At 40.3% G+C, this 15,651-nt stretch overlaps 2 protein-coding genes across 2 annotated transcripts in view; one reads left to right on the top strand and one right to left on the bottom strand.

The window, feature by feature from the left end:
• Hecw (Hecw ubiquitin protein ligase) overlaps positions 1 to 3,597 on the bottom strand; it is a 100,292-nt gene extending 96,695 nt beyond the window's left edge. The window contains exons 1-3 of the mRNA XM_065233029.1: positions 2,745 to 3,597; positions 479 to 2,685; positions 252 to 418 (exon numbers count right to left, since the gene is read on the bottom strand). Of these exons, the coding sequence (XP_065089101.1) occupies positions 252 to 418; positions 479 to 2,685; positions 2,745 to 3,069 (2,699 nt within the window). The 5' untranslated portion in view covers positions 3,070 to 3,597. The remainder of the gene's footprint in view (positions 1 to 251; positions 419 to 478; positions 2,686 to 2,744) is intronic.
• The window catches only part of LOC135710455 (monocarboxylate transporter 2-like), a 603,423-nt gene that overhangs the window by 157,321 nt on the left and 430,451 nt on the right, over positions 1 to 15,651 (top strand). The window lies entirely within an intron of this gene.

The following is a 15,651-nucleotide window of genomic DNA, read 5'->3' as shown; positions in this document are numbered from 1 at the left end:
TTTACCCTACTAGCGTTCAACCACGACTTTTGCATTGCCCCCTGACAAAGACGACCACGATTCACCCGAACCCGTTTCGATTGCAAATTACGCCATTAAAACTCACCCAAGCGGATCGCCCGCAAGCGGTAGTTCTACTTCGTAGAACAGTATAGCCTCACCGCCACATTTGCTTCCTAATTAAGGTTCCTTTCCAAAAGCAACACACGCACCATAGGTGTTCTATTTCCACATTCATAAAATCCACTCACCTCAGAAGGATCGTCAACTGCAAATCGTGACTGAGTCGATCCAAGGCCGCCGTTCCTTCCACTCGGATGGAGTTGATCTTTTCGCGAAGATTTCTCGAACAAGCCGCTGCCCCGTGACGTTCCCGAAGGATTTCCAAGATGTTCGGCTGACGCAGAAATGCAACCACCTGGCAATAGAAATTTATAAAACATCTTTTACACATTGGTCTACAAAAATACAAACGCACCTTATCATTGTAAGCCACCGGAATCTCTGGCGATCCGATACTCAAACGTGGCAATGCCGGAGGTCTGGGCGGTGGAATTGGTGCAATATCCATCGGGGCTACTGTAGTGGCAGCGATCAACTGCTCGGGTCTGTGGCGTGCCCGAGGACAGTCGGTAGGCACTCGCGGATCCATGAAAGACGTACGCCGATTGGCATGGTCAATGAAGAATTGCTTTCCACTTTGATCCACCTTTGATTCCCACTCGGAAGGCAGATCTTTATCCGGCGAAGAGAAGCAATTGACTAGGTTGACAAGATCACGGTTGTGCTGATAGCGGGAAAAGCAGGTCGGGTCCCGTCGGACCCGGGAAACCATGTGCTTCAGTGCAGCATTGCGATTGTAGATCGGAATGGCATCCGTGTTGGTGTGAAGCATCGAATAGAAATCCGGGCGACAGATCATCAACAGGGCAGGGTGAGCAGCTCGATCGAACTGAAGGTTTTCGATCTGAGTAGCATTAATAGCAACTGCAATGGCCGATGCTCCTTGGCGTGGATTAATCGGTTCGAAACCAAACCGTGGCGGACTACGACTACCTCCGTCACGTCGATCGTAGATCGTTCTTCTGATGGATTGATAACGACGATCGAGCTGTTGACGATGTTGATCAGGGCCGGTCATGCCGGATTGTGCGCCAGGTCTCTGCCAAGAGGTGCTTCTCGTAGCGTGGTCAATGTAAAATATCCTACCATGACTATCCATTCTGGCTTCCCATGCTGGAGGAAGTGGCTCGTCTGGTTCCGCGAGTGCTCCACGAGCACGTTCCGGGATGGACGGAAGTCTGGTGCTGGTCAAGTGCCGCATAGGTGAATCAGTTTCGATCTCGTCTTCTCGACCTTCACCGACCCGTAGTTGATCAACGCGGCTTCCGGTGACTGCTACAAGCTCATTGTAACGCATTTCAGGTGAAACTGCAGTGTCGGGTGAGAAAACGTTTCGCGGTCTTAAATCCGGTGGCCCAAAGTTGTCTGATAGCACCCGAAGCCTTCGGGCGTGATGCGTTGGGGTCGGAGGACAAATCAGATCACTTCGAGTGCATCCAACTCTGGTCAACGGACGTGGCTGAGGCCGAATCGGTTTTGGATGTACAATGACAGGAGACGATCGATCTGGAGAATGCTCCAAAGGTGACCCTGAGCGAGTGGATGATCCGGAAGGAGGACTCCTTGCGCAAGGTGATAAGCTTTGGATCGGAAATATAACATGTGTTGCTCTTATGGGTTCTCCGACGAGCAGTTCACCTGGAATGATGGGACCATTGACGGTATGCTTCGTCTTGCTATTAGACAATGTTCTTGTCAACGGTCTATGTAGATTCACACTGGATTCTCCAATAACATCAACCACAGTAGATTCAGTCGAACAAGATGGCTGTTGATCTGCCTCGGGAAAGCTGTACTCAGCTCGAGAGGTTTTCTTCAACGGGGGTTTTGTTAGGCTACTGGTACTGGGTTCAGCAGCTTCAGCTACAGTCTCTATATCGGGATTGGCATTCCTGTCCAGTCTTCCTAGTCTCAGCGGTGTATTATCGGATAAGCTTCCATCAGTTTCAGGAGTAGCTAACGGTGCACTTTCATGAATTCCTTCCAAAGGTTGCTTTATCACACGTGCAACCTTCTCATGTCGCAGTTGCTTTGGCTTCTGCTCAAAGAACTCCCCTGGTGCAAATTCCACACCAGAAGATGTGCCTTCTGCTCCTGCTCCGTAACTTTGCTCGTCCGTATCTATGATGTCAAATGAAAATTCTTCAGATCCTTGTTGAGATTGTTGCTTTCGATTGTGCTTTGGAGGCCACGATCGCTCCAATGGCCGATGAATTTGCATGGTTGGACTTGATGCTTGCTTTTGAGATTGCTCTTCTTCTTCACTTTGATTATCACCTGTGGCAGTCGTCCAAATCTGAAGATAATCCTGCGAGGGTGACGACTTAAGAGATCCGTTGGGGCGAACCTTCTTCTTTGTCCCGTTCAGAGCTGGTTCCTCGAGGGATGTTGAAGTTACTTTGGCTTTGCGACGAACACCAGAACATGGAGCTGAGGAACTGGATGACCCGCAGGAATCACCATGATGTCCGCCATTTGATGTTGGAGTAGTGGCCGAGCAACACGTTGGAGAAGGTTTGCTAGATGGTTCACGATCACGACCAGGAGATGATTCACAACCATCTGAAACAACGATGCATCAATTACAAAGTCTGGTCACAAAACAGGAAAATCGAACTTACCGATGAAATTCATGCTTGCAACATCCTGTTTCCTATCATCTGCCCGTTGAGCTTCCGCTTCAAGTTCCTGCTGAGCGAGGGTTTCGAAAATTTTCAAATCCAAACATTCTTCATACGGTGTAGGTGGAAGGTTTTCTTGATTTTTCAGTTCTAGTGGATCTTCATCATCGTCGTCGTCGTCGTCGTCGGTGCTCTTCAAGGGGATGGTAAACCGTGAACTTGCATCTGCTTCCGACACGCCAACTGCTCCTTCAAGTTCTTCCTCTGGCTCATGCCTCGATTGATCAGAAGAAGAACCTTCCGGTTTCTCAATGGCAGATGCCATTTCGATTTCGAGAAAAATAAACCCCTCAAAAAATCAATCGTTTATATGCAGCCCAAGCTATTCCGATACCAGCTCCAATGTATGCTTTCGCCTTCTTACTTCACTATCATTACACGATAGTGGCGACAGTTTGTCTAGGCTTCATTAAATCCGTACACGACATTTTCTCCTCTTCTCGCACTATGGCTATCCAACACCGAGCAGAAAATCTCAACTACCTGCGATGCATTGGCCTAAATTCACTTAAAATCAATGGAAATCAAATCAGGGCACGATTTCTGGGCACATTTATGTTCATTTTATGCATTTTATGCTCATGACATGCGAAACTCCTCCTATTTTCTTAAACGGGACGACTGCACCTTTAGATTATCACAATCATTAAATCTACAAGCGATTTTTCGGCAAAATAGACTATTCCTTCACTGGATGACACCAACTTGCATCAACAGGGCACTATTAGACTACGTTCACCTACATTTTTCGCATACTTTTTATCAAAAAGATTGCAAACAATGAAAACTATAATCCAACTAGAATTCTTCTGAGGACGGTAGAAGAAAAATCGTTTTTGACAAGACGATTGTCAAATTATGACACTTTGTGCAATCGGAACGCACACCAATTTCCAGCAGCGCTAATACGCACACCAAAAAGCACAGGCCGCGTGGGACACGTTTGTAAACATAAACAAATCGGTGTAAACAACGCTGCACTGACAGCATTGTGCTGGCAGAGACGCCGAAAACAGCTGATTGCCACTGCCAATATTCGTGCGGGAGATGTGAAGCGATACTCGTGACTCGTGAGGCTATGTGGGATGGATAATATGATCTTACAGCTTGGTTTGTGTTTGAACTAGCAGATGCAAGTGCTGCTATCTGATAGGTATATTTTGTTTTCAATCGATGATAGGTGTTCTGTTTCATTAGAATCGTCGCCAAATGCATGTGTATGGCAATAGTTTCGGCGCATTTCGTTTTCAAAGATAAATTGAAATTATTGCGGGGATTTAAAAAAAACTAATGGTTGCACGAAAATCACGCGTACAAATCTATCTCACCAAGAAAGAAATAACTCGTAGATGCGTTTTTTTTTTGTAAATCTATGAGATCGAAAAAATATCGTTGTGCTTAGAACCGAAACTCTTCCAGATGATGTATAATAACCGATATATTTTTCAAAATTAAAAAACCCAATTGCGGTATGTCAGGAGCAGTGCTGCAAAATTAAACCACACACGGCGATATAGGCAAAACAGTTTTCGTCACTCACTCATGCTAAAAATGATCTCCAAGGGAACCGTTTAAATTGTCATTGATATTAAGCAGTCAGTGACGAACATAGGCACTTGGCTTTTCATCAACCATGGTTTTTCTTAATAGTACAGTCAAGATTCCTATAGTACGGATTCGTTCTTTCCGGATTCCTATAGTACTGGTGCCACTGGATTCCTATAATGTAAAAATATTTTTGATCATAAATAACCACATGGAGTTCACAGGCTTGCGATTATTTGGAATGTCTTCCACTAAAACCCAAGCGTCATTTTCGCGTAAGGATTTCAATTCCTCATCAATGGCATCTTTCCATTTGTTCCAATCGTGTCTCATTTTAAGTTCGTCTATTATCTGAGGAACTTCCCCTGAACTACTCGATAATAGAAAACTGGTCTCGTAGTCTCTCAACCAGGCTGGTGCCCTCCGGGAACGTTGACCAATATTCTCCGAATCAGTATTATTTTCAGCATCATGAAAAATATCAATATCATCTTCCATACAGTCCTGATTTCCCATTTCCACAGAAACAAACTCAAGATCCAGAACATCTGGTACAACATCTTGTTTCAGTTCACCACCTGCTGGTAAAACTACTTCGCAGGGCGCAATGTTCAAATTCATTGGTAAATCTACCACAAAGCGTTCGTTAATCAATTTATTTGTTAAACCTACCTACGTTCACTGTTCAAATTCGTTGGTAAATCTACCACAACGCTCTCTTTGGTCGGGACCATTGGTAAATCTACCACACGGAGATCATTGTTTGGTTCTATGTTCCTTATGAACATGTGCAAATGTAACACAACCAAACGTTTTCAGTTTGCTTACGTCAGGTTTCTCATTGAACCACATTTCGAATGGGGTCTTGGAATAACTCAAAGCGCTTGTCGGAATCCTATTTGTTAAATATGCCGAAACATAGAGTGCCTCCCCCCACATTTCATAAGGCATTTCACTCCCGTGTAAAATTGCTCTTACCTTCTCCATTAAGGTACGATTCATACGATCGCTAACCCCATTTTGTTGCGGCGTATATGGAGCAGTAGGAATCATCTGGATCCCTTTCGGCTAATTCGAGAAGAGAACTTGGCTGTCGCCATCGCTTCAAACTCCATGAATTTAAGATGTACTTCACTCTTTGCTCGAATCAGGTAAATCACTACAAAATGTGTGAAGTCATCGAGGGATGCGACACATCTAAATTACAATTGGATTCTGTAAAGAATCGAACCGCCTTTTTAGATCAGTGTACATTCATTAGATTACTTTCCCTACACACTAATCGAGTCAGTACGGTTTTACTGAGTTTTTGAATTGCGGAACTGTTCGGTAAAAAATAAAAAAATCTGTGGAAAATTTATTTATGAGAAAATTTGTTCTGAACTTGTACATACTTAGTTCTGTTAACTCCATTTAATGATAGAAAATAAAATTGGTCGATTTAATTGATTCCTTACGCATAACGGTAATTTGAATTTTTACCGACTTTTTCAGCAAATCAAAAACCCAGTTGAAAAATACTGACTCCTGTAAAAAATCTTAGTGTGTAGCATCTGCTGCATCTTTGTTTTTCACCGCTACCAACGCTGCCGAAGATGGAAGTAGATGCGAGCAAGTATGTGGAAAAATGCTAGATGAATGACCAGATAAAAGTGAAAAAAAGCAACAGCAGGCGAGGCAACGAATGAATTGTAGCAGCTTTTCTAGAAGCAGGAAAAAATCTCCATTTTCTAAGTTGAAGTTGATAAATAACTGATTAAGTAAGTGCAGTGAATATAACAACAGTTAGCAAGTGAATGCAAGTGAGGAAGTGAATGCTAGTGTCACAATGGTAAGTAACGTTTTCTTATCTGAAAATAAAAATAAATACATATACAATAAACCTACTTCCGGAGGAGGAGTTTTGGAAAGCAGCCGAGAAAGATGTGGGTAGGATCCCGCTTCCCGTAAAGTGCGCCCTAGAATACACGGGTTATTTGAACGCTGCATTGGGGAATATCGACGACCACGAAATCGCCAACATTGAAAAAGACGTTCAACGGGTGTCTATTAAAACATCCAACAGGGATCTTTTGAAGTCCTTCGAAAAATTTGAGAACAATCCCGCAGATTTTCGTTTTCTTGCCGGAGAAGGAGCTATCATGAAGATGCTGGCAGCAGCAGTTAGGAAGCGAGGAATCAATTATTTCTTTAGGAAGGAGAAGCAAACACCCTCGCAAACATCGAATGTAACAGCTTCGAGAGCATCGCAGCTTCATACGCAACACAGTCCGGTTACAGACTATGAGCTTGCAATCCGTGAACAAGTTGTAAGATTCTATGAAAAAAGGTAATTAGGTTTTATTTCCTTTGAATAAGTTTTATAAAACAAGTTGATCGAAAAAATCTGAGTGGATCGCAAGATGCGAGAGTAGATGAATAGATGTCACAGATAAAAACATATAGTTCACAGTAAATAGATGATCAAAAGATATGTGAGATTTATGCTGTAAAGTAGATATTCTGGATGTGTCACACATCTCGGAAGTCATCAATAAACGATACGAAATACTTATAATCGTCATAAGTATCATCTGACATTTTGCCACATCCGAGTGGATCAATTCCAGTGGCCTGCTGGTATGCTCTTAAGCTATTATCAACGGGTTTCCTTGACTGCTTTCCATCTACACATCCTTGGCAAACAGATGTTTCAGTCAAGACGGATGATGGTTGAATGTCCAACCCCTTAACCATATTGTTCTTAACCAGCTTTAGCAAGGAAGTATCCCCTAAGTGACCAAATCTTTCATGCCATACACAGTAAAAATATATGAAAATTAATCGTGATTTGATTTCAAAAGTAATTGAATAAATTTTAACGCAAAACAATATCACACACAATTTTCCATTTGAAAAGTTGTAATTTATAAAAATATAATATCTAATTTAAAAGTAAGTTCATTTTAATTTAATTTTACATGAGAGGTTTCAATTTCACTGAAAAACACTTTAATTTACCGCGACACATTCAATCTTCCACCATAAATTATATAATTTTACATGCGCTCAACGTTAAACATCAAATTTTGACGTTTATCGTTTTGTTTTTAAGCGCGAGTGGTCATGATTGTAGCAGCATAAAACATATACAGATATTATCTTCAGGAAACCGACAGAATGTAGGATTGTAGGTTCAAGAACCTCATAAATACAATTTTTTTTTCAGAAAGGAACATTCATGGATGACCCGTACGAAGCAGACCGCTGGATAGTGTAACGATAAGTTTAGAACCCTATAGATTGACTTTATAATTTGAATTAGTTTGCGCCTTTGATAACGGGATAAGCAACATTCTGCTTGACCCGTTTTTCTCATTTCCTTTACTGCTCGATTTGTTTCAATTTGATTATCACGGGAGTAGATATACTTCTTTATTAATAATCCACCATATTACGACGCACAATATTTCAAAAGGCCAGCTCAAGGACATAACCAAATTTGTTCGTCTAATAAAAATCAGGGTTCTTTGTGAACAAAGAACTATAGCTTGCCTCACTTTTAGTGGAATGTTCAATTCATCAAGACGTGTTTCGGAAAATTTAAAATAATAGAAGAAGTGAGTTCTAGTGATAATTTGTATAAAAGATTTGTGGCAAAGCAGTTTGAAATAAGTAAAATCTATTGAAGTTGTGAAAGTGTAAATATTCATTAGTTTAAATCTTATTTTGTAGATAGTTTATGATCACCTTTAGAACTCGAATTATGAGATCGCCATAACTACACAATAATTATGTAATGCCATGAAATTAGCACCTTTAATGTTCATTGTAACCTGTTGAATTTTATTTGAATTTTATAGTACGCTAAAGTTAGTTTAGTAATACTGGCCGAAAGGGGCAAACTGTAAACTAAACCTTGTGAAAAGCACAGGTAAGAATGCACATTGTAAAACATGCGTCAGTACGTTAAGGCAACATATTTTCACGTTAATAGGAAACCCATTAACGTGGGTGTCGGTGTCGGTGTCGGCGTCTGGTTCGACGTCGGTGTTGGGAAAAGTGGAACCTTCTTTAACCGACTCTTGTTGGACGAGTCGACACGAGAAGATCTTTCCGTGTACGGTGGGCAGCATACGTATCGAGAAGCCAGCACGTTAGTGGCTGAAACACGAACATTCCACGCTCGACCGGAGACAACTCTACTCCTGGAATTCGCCTACCACCCACTTCCTCGCTGAAGCGTTACGCTGTTGAGCTTCCAACACGTTTAAGGTTCAAGCCTCGGAAAGCGGTACAACGGGAACATCGTTACATGCAGGTACTCGACGGACGCAATAAGAATGGTAACGTTACCACACAGGTTAGTGCACACCTGGTGTTAGGGGAAGAATTGTCCACCCTGGAAAAAAATAATGAGCTCGAAGATAAATAGATCTAACACTTTTAAGCTAAAATTAGCTAGGAATTAATTCTTTATCGGTCGTATTAAATCTTTTCTTTACCATGAAAGGTATCGTTTTTACTTTCCACTGAGGGTAACTCAAGTAAGTCGGTTAACTTTTTAATTTACGTCGTGTTTGACTTGGTCCACGAATTGAATTTGAACTGGACTCTAGATTTCCGTACGTCGTAGAATTCGGTTTGGCAACAAAAATAACTCGCCTTGAGAATCAGAGTTTCAGATCGGGCATCCCTGAACCAAAAATTCCTCAAACGGCCTCCAAAACGGAGTGGCGCTTAAGTCGTTTGTAGGCTAACATAGGTTAAACCAAATTTCAACGGCAGGGACTAAGATAATGTAACGCTCAAATCGGAGTTTTTTAAAAAAAGCGAGCGTTACAATAGTATGCTCAAGAAATGGCCTTTACAAAGCAGCTGTCAAAACGCATCACGTGAAAAATCTCTCCGTTACTGTTTAGGAATATTCAGCGAACCCAGAAGTAGCGTGCCCGTTTATTGTTGTCAATTTTTAACTGCAGATGCTTTCCATGCGAGAGCATCTCAACCTTGTACCATCCTGGGCTGTAGCCACATTTACTTGTTTGCCTAGCTCCCACAGCTCGTTGAAAATTTGCATTTCGCGCAACATGTGGTTCGAAGCTCCACTGTCCAGGATCAATGAATGCTTGGGAATCCTCACTGGTATTTTATTGATCCTAGATCCTAGGAATGATCGGACTGGAGCGTAGTACTGCCTCTCCTGTTCATGCCTGGCGAATATGGCATCCCTTAAATTTGTGCTAAATGGCAAACCTGCCTCATGGCGCTAATGTCCGAGTCTTGGTAGATCCAGTCAGGCCAACAGCAGAGACACCTTAAACTGACCGTTCTGCCGTTCCACTTCCACGGTATCGGTGGTTGGCACGTTCGTTTCGGTAACTGCTCGGTTTCGGTAGATCCAATGGTAAGGGCACCTTGAACTGACCGTTCTGCCGTTCCACTTCCACGGTATTGGAGGTCTCGGTCGATAGTTTCGCTTTGGCCAACGCTGCCACCAAAGCTACATTAGTTTGGTATTGGGTTGTTTGCGATTTGTATTTCTTCGTCCAACGAAATCAACCTGTTCGCGCTCCATGTTTTCCGCGCCTCGGTCCGTAAAGGATGACGATTTATCTGCGTCAAGAAAAAATCGTTTCACTTGATCTAATGACATTTGGTTTCGTTTTTCCCTTTTTCCGTTGTTCCCTTCGGATAACAGAGAGGGCACCAATTAGGTGATTGAACTGTTCAGGAACAGCAATGTATTTAGATGATCCGCTTGTGAAATGACCTCACCCATACAGTTCAATTGCCTAATAATTTCTGCATGTTCGGTAAATAGTTGCGGTAAAGATTTAAATCCCTTGTTACAAAGCAAATACAATTTGAATCGTAACGCTAGCATGGCCGTAGCACCATGCTTTTGATAAGTTGCAGTTAATTTATTCATAATCGATTTTGCATATTGGCATTCCAAAATATGCGCCATCGGATCATCATTAATTGCCATTAGCAATGCGTTCACCGCTTTTTCATCATCTTTAATTCTTTTAGCAAATTTCTCATCTCGTTCATGCCCTTGTTCGGCTGTCTCGTTCTCAATTGGCAGAGCATACTCCTCTTCTAAACGAGTTCACATTAGAGTGTGATCAAGTCCTTCCTGTTTCAACAGATGTTCAATCCTCTTCTTCCAAAAAGGAAAAGATTTTTCATCCCCTTTAAAAACGGGGATAGCTCTTAGAGTGGTAGAATGTATCGATTGTTAGGGAAAACGCTTCAAAAGTTTCTATTCAAATGATTGTATAACAATATCATGAAAAACGATAGTTGAGAACCAAAAATTAAACGGTGAAGTCATCAAATTTGCCTCAATGTGTAACTTCACCCCGGTTTATGGTACATTCGTTTTTTGATGTTGTTTAATGTAATATTTTCTTTAGAAATTGGGATGATCTCGTGTGCCCAACAATGACGATCGAATTTGCTTGCATAACCACAAATTTCAAAATAAGACTGCGTAATTTTGCATAGAGAGCATGTTTTCTCTCTCAAATTAAGCTCAGGATATAGCACTTCTCAGACCTTCTTAAAATCGCGAATACAATGTGTTTAGACTCTAAAATCTTCACTGTAAATTTCCATTAATTTGGTATCATGGTTAAAATGTTATAGCTGTTTATATGTGTGTAATTTTCGTCCTGGACAATCTTTGAATGCAAAATTGAGAAGATTAAAAAAACTTAGATTTATTCCATAGGCCCCCATAAACATGAATCCTGCTTTGTTGATCACTCATTATGATGGATTACTTACACTAAGGAAATTGCTTGGAGGGCGTTCATCACTGAGCCGGTGAACTGTTCCGTACTAATTAGTACAGTCAACATTCCATAGCTGGCTCATCAGACATAACAATTGACACCTTTTTGCTCGGAACATGTCATTGATTATTTGTGTTTACAAGGCTAGTACATCACATATGCCAACTTTTGTTATCACATTTCCCGCATCATCGCGTCACAAGAGGCATTCTTTCTGCTGAACATCAAGATCTGGAATCGATTCTCAAAGGCATACCTTACGAGTAAAGAATTCCTGTAAAGGTATGATGCCCTCTCTGAGATGAACCAAAGGCGGATAATTTATAGCATCTTACTGAATTTCTAAGTCGAACGCGGGTAGCAAAAGAAGCATATGTTGGTCTATCTGTCGCTCGCCTGCCGTCGTCGCTGACCACGCGCAGCAGAACGATAAATATGACATAAGATAGCCAATTTGGAACGCTGGCTGCCACTGGACGATGATGCGGGTCGATCGAGACACGTCGAGATTTTCCTCCTGCGATAGCCATTCTGATTTTGAAAAACGAGTCCAGAGTTGCGTATATCTATCTATACGGTGACGCTCATCCATTGGCAATAATGATTGCACTGTGATATTTCGCACCATTTAAAGGTGGTGGCGGCGATGGTGGTTGCGAGAACAACTATGATCGAATAAATTTTCAATTAAGCGTCCGATTGGCAGATACACTTTGCTATTTCTCACTTGCCCATCATCATCCGGGGCGCTCAGCGAGCATTATTTTTCGATCAAGTTCCAATCCAAGCAGCGCTCGAGTCGCTTCGGAGGATGATGATGCACCGATGATGGCAATGCGATGGGATGGGATCTACTTTTCTATGGCAAATTCAATTATTACAGTGAATCATGGGATCGCAGATTGACTGTGCCTTGTAGCATGTGGGCGAGAGATACGATGTGGCGGTCGTGGAACAGTTCGTATGGTTTATGATGATTACGGTTTTTATAATGACATTATTTGGGAGATGCTTCATTTCTGTGCTGGTAGCAACTATGTTGCGATTTCAATATTGTTTTGACAAGCTACCGACTTCCTAACAGAGGAGAGCAGTTTGAACTATCCGACGGTTTTGTAGACGTTAATAGGCATATGTAAATGTTTGACTAGGCTGATCAATCTATCGAAAATGGATATAACAAAAGTAATGTCATAAATGTACAATCACCTAGTATTGGATTAAAACAAATACATATTTTAGAATTAGTAAAAACCATAGTTTTGTCTGACTAATGGTTTATTTATGTATTCGTTTCCCAAGAAAATAGCGCAGTAAATCTTAGTCGCAGCAACTCACGTGATAAGTGAAAGTCAAATACCGATGCATCTCTATTGAATAGTCTCCGATAGACCGATGGGCACTGTGCATGCCGAAGTAAGTATGGATCAGTCACAAGAGATCAGACTATTCAGCTGCACATTGAGGATAATTTTGTCCAATACAGCTGCGGTAGAGAAGCGGCTACATGTTTCTTACGTGACACAACCAATCACATGATAATACAAACATAAGATTTGTGGTGGGCATATTCAGAACAAAGGTCCCAAGAAGCATTCTGAAGAATTTTATAAATTATTATTCCCAAAGTTCTCGAAATTTTCCTCAAGTTGTCAGAACGTCACTAGATTTCTAAAATTTCCTAGATGGTCATGAAACATCTCTAAAGATCCCTTAATTTTCCTGAACATCTCGGAACTGCCTTGAAGTTCACGTAACTTTCATAAAGACCTCAAACTTTCGAGAGTTTCTGGATTTCCCTGACGTCTTCAGTTTTTCTTAACTTTTCCCACAATTCTAGTTTAAACTTCCCGGAACGTCTTCAGTCTTCCTGAAATTTCCTCATTTTTCCTCGTATTCATGGCTTCTTCTTCATTTTAAGCTTATTGCTTATCGCATATTAACTTGTTGTGTGCTCTCATTTTGTGTACTAGATGCACTTTCACAATTATTAATAGAGAGCTTTCGATGCCTGTACCATGCCTGTACCATGCCTGTATTATTATAATTGTGTGACAAGTACAATCATACTCTATTCCCAGGGAAGGCGAGAATAGTTCCAACTCAAAAAAATCCTAGACTGAACCGGGAATTGAAACCAGCCTTCTCCAGCCTGGTCTTGCTTTGTTGTTGCACCTTTACCGACTGAGATAAGGGAAGCTATTGCTGTAGGATCTATCCTGAATACCCGCCATTTTTTTTCTTCACAGTATTCACCACTTCTATGAAATTCTCAAAATGTCTATTAAATATCTGCGATTTCCCTGAAATTAATAGAATTGATCTGAGGTATTTTGATTTTCCATAATATTCTCGAAACTTCTATGTAGTTCTTGCGATTCACCTAAAATTTTTGTACTGAGCTTCTATGGCCCAAGTAACCAACAAGCCCGTTAATTGTACTTTTTGATATATAAGGCTGCTAAATGACTGATATAAAGTTCAGAAACCCTATATTTAACATATATCGCAAAAAGGGCGATTATCGGGTAGTTAGCGGGCTTGGTGGTTACTTGGGAAGCTCTCTGAATTTCTGTGAAATTCCTATTCAATATCTAAAGTTTTATTTTCTTTATTATCTAGGCTTTCTAACCTACTATGAAATTTTCTAGTCATCCTAGAAAATTGGGAACTTCTCAAAATTTATTTATATTTTCTGAAATTAAAAAAAATATATAAATATATTGATCTATCCTGAATTTCTCGAGGTACAATAATCATGGTGATCATTGAACTTCTATGAAGTTTCTGTAATTTTCCCAAAGTTCTTGGAACTTTCCTGATGTTTTTTGTAACTTTCCTAAAACTCTTGTAACTTTCCTAAGGGTCTGGGAACTTTCCAGAAATTCTTGGAACTTTACTGAAGTTCTTGAAACTTTGCTGAAGTTCTAGGAACTTTCCTGGAGATCTTGAAACTTTACTGAAGTTTTTGTAACTTTCCTAAAGTTCTTGGAACTTTCCTAAAGTTCTTGGAACTTTTCTAAAGTTCTAAAACATTTCCTAGATTTTCTTTACTGAAGTTCTTGGAACTTTCCCTAAGTTATAAAAGTTTTCCTAACATTCTTTGCTGAATTACTTTGAACTTTCCAGTAGTTCTTGGAACTTTTCTAATGTTCTTGAAACTTTCGTGAAGTTCTTGGAACTTTCGTGAAGGTCTTGGAACTTCCCTGAAGTTCTTGTAACTTTCGTGAAGGTATTGGAACTTTTCTAAAGTTCTTGGAACTTTCCTAAAATTCTAAAAGTTTTCCTAGATTTTCATTGCTGAAGTTTTTGGAACCTTGCAGAAGTTCTTGACACTTTCCTGTAGTTCATGGAACTTTCCTGAAGTTCTTGGAACTTTTCTAAAGTTATAAAAGTTTTCCTAGATTTTCTTTACTGAAATTCTTAAAACTTTTCTTAAGTTCTAAAATTTTTCCCCAAATTATTTGCTGAATTTCTTGGAGCTTTCCTGCAGTTCTTGGAGCTTTCCTAAAGTTCTTGAAACTTCCGGGAAGTTCTTTGAACTTTCGTGAAGGTCTTGAAACTTTCCTGAAATTCATGAAACTTTCGTGAAGATATTGGAACTTCTCTAAAGTTCTTGGAACATTTCTTAAGTTGTAAAAGTGCTTTGTTTCTTTGCTGAAGTTCTTTGAACCTTGCCGAAGCTTTTGGCATTTTCCTGAAGTTTATGGAACTTTCCTGTAGTTCTTCGAACTTTCTTGAAGCTCTAGGAACTTTCCTGAAGTTCTTGGAATTTTCCTGAAGTTCTTGTTACTTTCGTGAAATTCTTGTTACTTTCGTGAAGTTATTGGAACTTTTATGAAGTTGAAGTATGAAGTTCTTGGAACCTTACTGAAGTTCTTGGAACTTTCCTGGAGCTCATGGAACTTACCTGAAGTTCTTGAAACTTTCCTGAAGTTTTTGTAACTTTCCTTAGGTTATAAAAGTTTTCTTAAATTTTCATTGCTGGAGTTCTTGGAACTTTCTTTAAGTTCTTAAAGATTTCCTCGACATTCCTGAATTTTTTGGAACTTTCCTGTAGTTCTTGGAACTTTCCTAAAGTTCTTGAAGCTTTCGTGAAGTTCTTGGAACTTTTGTGAAGGTCTTGGAACTTTTCTGAAGTTCTTGTAACTTTCGGGAAGATATTGGAACTTTTCTAACACTCTTGGAACTTTCTTAAAGTTATAAAAGTTTTCCTAGATTTTCTTTGCAGGAGTTCTTGGAACCTTGCTGAAGTTCTTGGAACTTTCCTGATGTTCTTGGAACTTTCTTGAAGTTCATGGAACTTTCCTGTAGTTCTTGGAACTTTTCTAAAGTTATAAAAGTTTTCCTAGATTTTCTTTACAGGAGTTCTTGGAACTTTCCTTAAGTTCTTATTGTTTTCCTCAACATTCTTTGCTGAATTTTTTGGAACTTTCCTGTAGTTCTTGGAACTTTCCTAAAGTTCTTGAAACTTTCCTGAAGTTCTTGAAACTTTCCTAAAGTTCTAAAAGTTATCCTAG

The sequence above is a fragment of the Ochlerotatus camptorhynchus genome, unplaced genomic scaffold (genome assembly GCF_037179485.1).
Source record: "Ochlerotatus camptorhynchus isolate MF236.1 unplaced genomic scaffold, CSIRO-AGI_Acam_v1.1 ptg000383l, whole genome shotgun sequence".
NCBI lineage: Eukaryota > Metazoa > Arthropoda > Insecta > Diptera > Culicidae > Ochlerotatus > Ochlerotatus camptorhynchus.
Note: the sequence above shows the minus strand (reverse complement) of the source record. Positions and strands in the feature narration are given on the sequence as shown.